This window comes from Seriola lalandi, unplaced genomic scaffold (assembly GCF_002814215.2).
Source record: "Seriola lalandi dorsalis isolate HSWRI2012SDOR001 ecotype SW California unplaced genomic scaffold, Sedor1 jcf7180002054847, whole genome shotgun sequence".
Lineage (NCBI taxonomy): Eukaryota > Metazoa > Chordata > Actinopteri > Carangiformes > Carangidae > Seriola > Seriola lalandi.
In genome coordinates this window covers 138,986-142,847 of record NW_019525400.1, presented here as the reverse complement: position 1 = coordinate 142,847, position 3,862 = coordinate 138,986, and the positions used below count along the sequence as shown (strand labels likewise).

The following is a 3,862-nucleotide window of genomic DNA, read 5'->3' as shown; positions in this document are numbered from 1 at the left end:
CAGGGATATTTATTTTGGGGAATGACAGATGAGACATATTCTGTCAATTACCCCAGTGAGCGTGAAATGGCCTGTGCACGTCCTGTTAATGAAACAGTCGTTGCGCGTCGTGTGTGTGTGTGTGTGTGTGTGTGTGTGTGTGTGTGTGTGTGTGTGTGTGTGTGTGTGTGTGTGTGTGGACACAAACAAGTTGTAAGAATGATGATGTTGTTGTTGAGGCGGGGGAAAGAGAAGGGGGGGTTCGTAGACGAGCATGTGATGAAGCTGTCATGGAGGACGTGGGTGTTGGGAGCTTCGTTCAACATGGCGAGAGGGTAACTCCGAGCTAAATACTAAAGTGTCAGATGTATTGATCTTAAATCTGCATGATTTTGGGTTGTGTAGTTAATAACCTCAGTACGTTATAGTGAAATCAAAATTTAATCAATGATTTTCCAACAGCATTCATTCAAATTAAGCTATTTATAAGTTTTGCTATCGCTACATAGCTAACGTTAGCATTAGCAGCTGTTTACTTACCAGTCTAGAAGAAACGTTGTGAGTTCAGCATCAAACTTCACCAACATCTGTCTCCAGAGGTGGAAACAACCCTCTTGTTTTGATCTATTTCTATCACTTCTCTGTCCTCCGCTGAAGCTAGCATGCTAACCAGCTAGCCCCAGCACAGTCGGACTGTCTCATCACTTTCCGTTAGAGTCACTGTGGCGTCCAGGCTTCCCTGAAGAATCAGCTGAGTATCTGAGCACGTATTATAACCTCTTGTATTGTAAACACGTAGATGGCTGAAGCTGTTAATGCTAACGTTAGCTACGTAGTGAAAATACAACTTTTTGATTGGTATCTATTTACCAACATAAAAACTGAACATGTGAAAACAAACGACAATTTGTTTCATATCACAGTTTCAAACATATCTCTGGGGTTTGTGATAAGCTATTGGTCGCTAATATCTAATATTGGCCACGATGATGTTAACACACTGTTAATTTAATTGGCAGCCATTTTGCAAAAACACATCCTAAGTCTAAACAATGGTGGACTGGATTATTTTTACTCAGTTGTTGTCACATGATCATAAGTCTTATATTTACTTCCTGTCTTCAGATCAGCAGCTAATTTAACTTCCTGTCAGTTCACTATGGAAACCAAAATAAAATCTGTCAGTTGTGCGTTAAATTGCGAGCAGGACTTATTGAAGTCCGACTGAAATGGCTTAGAAATCTGCTCGTAAATCACTTGTTCTTTGAGAAAAAAAACTAAAAGGGTTAAATTAGTTTTAATTCTGAATCTGAATAAATGTGATTTCAGTTGCAAATGTAATTTTCTTCTTACCATTTCAAAGGGAGCTGAATGGCTGCAGACTCTGAGATCTGAAACACTGAAGTGTCCTTGAATGCACCAATAGTCCCTGCTTGCAGATGCATTTCCACAACAATATCAAAACACTGATTGAAATAGAGAGGGATGTAAAGAAGGATCCACCTGCTCTGTGACTCTGTGAAACAATATGAAAACCACCCCTGGATGTTCCTTTTTAAAGAAAACTTCTTGACATCACAGCAGCGTGAACTGTTTCTCACCATAACAACATTGCTGGTGAACTGGAGCAGAAATCCAGCAGCAGTGTCAGTGAAGAGCTGTTACATCACCATGTTAAATCACACAGACGTGCCGGTGTGAACCTGGTGCTACCTGTGGCACTACTTCATGTGACTGCGTGGAGTATAACTCTGCAACTCTCTGTCTGTTTGGGGGAGAAACTGTCCCTAAAGGTGCTATGTGCAGCATTTTACCATCTATAAATCAGCAGCACATAAATTTAGGGACACTGCTGTAATAACCATAAGGGACCTCGTTAAGGCAGCGCGATAATTCACAGTCGTCAGTTTGGTGAGAAGCCGAGCAAAAGAACGAGAGAAAGCGACAATGAATGATGCAGAGAGGAGCTGCAGGAGAAATGTCCTCCTCCAAATTGTTTTTTGATTATTCCGTTCTGAAAATGAGTTAAAACCTGTTTTTAAATAAAACGCAGATGTTAGATAATGCAGCAATAATTAATTATCTCTAAATACTTTCTGAAAAACCATCTTCATTTGGCTAAAAGGGCAAAACCTTGAGTCATTGCTCCATTTCAGCAGCAGAAATGATGAATAAAGATGTTTGACTCATACTGTAAATGTAGTGCACTTAAAAGTTGAATGAATTAAAGTAAATGTGAAGCCTAATCGTAGTTAGGTAGTTTTTTTCTGTGCCCAGAAAGTGATGGTTTAACTTTGTTGATATCATGAAGCTTTCAGCTTCTAATTTGTCTTAACTTGTCTCTTTGCATATGGACGATAAAACCTCCGGAACATGTTTCAGAAAGACCGAAGACTACTGTCATTTAGCTGCTTGGCTAACGCCCTTTAGCGCGGCTAACTCATTACTGACTTGTTTGCAAGAGATAAAAAAAGGAACTTCTTTTTTAGTTTATCACAACTTTCTGTGAGTTAAAAAATCTGATCATCTAGCAGCTGCTCCTTCATGTTTGGTTGTTACAGAGCAGGTCACAGTTAATACCTCTATTGTTCAGGTGTGTGAGCATGACGAGTTACCGTGGCTACAGATTCTCGTGTGTGTGTGTGTGTGTGTGTGTGTGTGTGTAAACAGGCCTCATGAAACAGATGTGAGTGTGGGAGGTTGATGTCGTCCTTCTGACCAAACTATATTTCTGCTCTATTACACGTTACACTGACTCACCACCTCATGAGACTCTTATATATTGTTCATATATATATATCTATATTTATATATGTATATGTAGTGTGTGATCGTGGGATGTCTGTACAGTGTGTGGGCAGCGACTCTTTGTGTGTATCTGTGACTCTGATGATATATTCTTCCCTTTTATATGAATTTCTTTGTTTCTTTGTTTCTGTGTTTGTTTGTATGTACAGCCGTTCCTGAACCCGGAGGGGGGGTCGGACTGTGACGTGGTCCTCCTGAACCGTTGGAGTGTGAGGAACTACCAGGTCCAACGAGGCGACATCGTCTCCGTCATGTGAGTAACTTTTAAAAACAACGCCACACACACACACACACACACACACACACACACACACACTGATTCTTTAAAAAAACACACACACGGGGTGATGACATCAGCAGCTGCAGGTAAGTCGTGTGATGGATTTAGAAAGGACTTCCACGCCTCAGGTGTACCTGTCAATCAGTGGTATGGTGTACTGTGTGATCCGGATCAACACGACCGGGACGTTGGTCCAGATGTTTTCCCGCAGAAAATATTTTCACTGATCTAAAATATCAGAACTCAACAGCCACCTCGGTTCCAGCCACTCAGACAGCGCCACCAACACCAAGGTCAGTGTCAAAAAACATACACCTGACTTCATGGAAAAAAACACACAAATTCATAGTAAATGATCCAGATCTGTCCCTGGTCCGTTTCCCCTCCGTCCACCAAGTTTGGCTCAAATCAGTTCAGTATTTATTGCGTAACACCGCAAAATATTCTTTTTTGGATTTGTAACTTTTATTAAAAATCTTTTATATCAACAAGAGAACAAGCAACATCAACACCAGACAATATTACATCTATATTATAAAAATTATGGACAGGAAGTCTATGCAGCTCCACATACTCATCCATGTTTGGTGAGAGAGTCGAAACAACAGTCGTGTTTATTATTCCAGTAAATATATCATCCATTTTGTCCGTCTTTCATTATATGAATCGCTCAGTTTTCTCTAAGTTTTTCTGTCGTTCTCATGAATCTCTTGATCATTTCAAGCCAATTATCGACTGTAGGTGTATTTAAAACATATTATTCAACTTTCAGTTTTGTGGCAGATTTGTTGTATT

The 3,862-nt window shown here is 40.1% G+C and overlaps 1 protein-coding gene across 1 annotated transcript in view; it reads left to right on the top strand.

Moving 5' to 3' along the window:
• The first annotated feature begins 269 nt into the window (after positions 1-269).
• Positions 270-3,862, top strand: part of immp2l (inner mitochondrial membrane peptidase subunit 2) — a 111,684-nt gene continuing 108,091 nt past the window's right edge. The window contains exons 1-2 of the mRNA XM_023426898.2: positions 270-314; positions 2,937-3,040. Coding sequence (XP_023282666.1) covers positions 270-314; positions 2,937-3,040 — 149 coding nt within the window. The remainder of the gene's footprint in view (positions 315-2,936; positions 3,041-3,862) is intronic.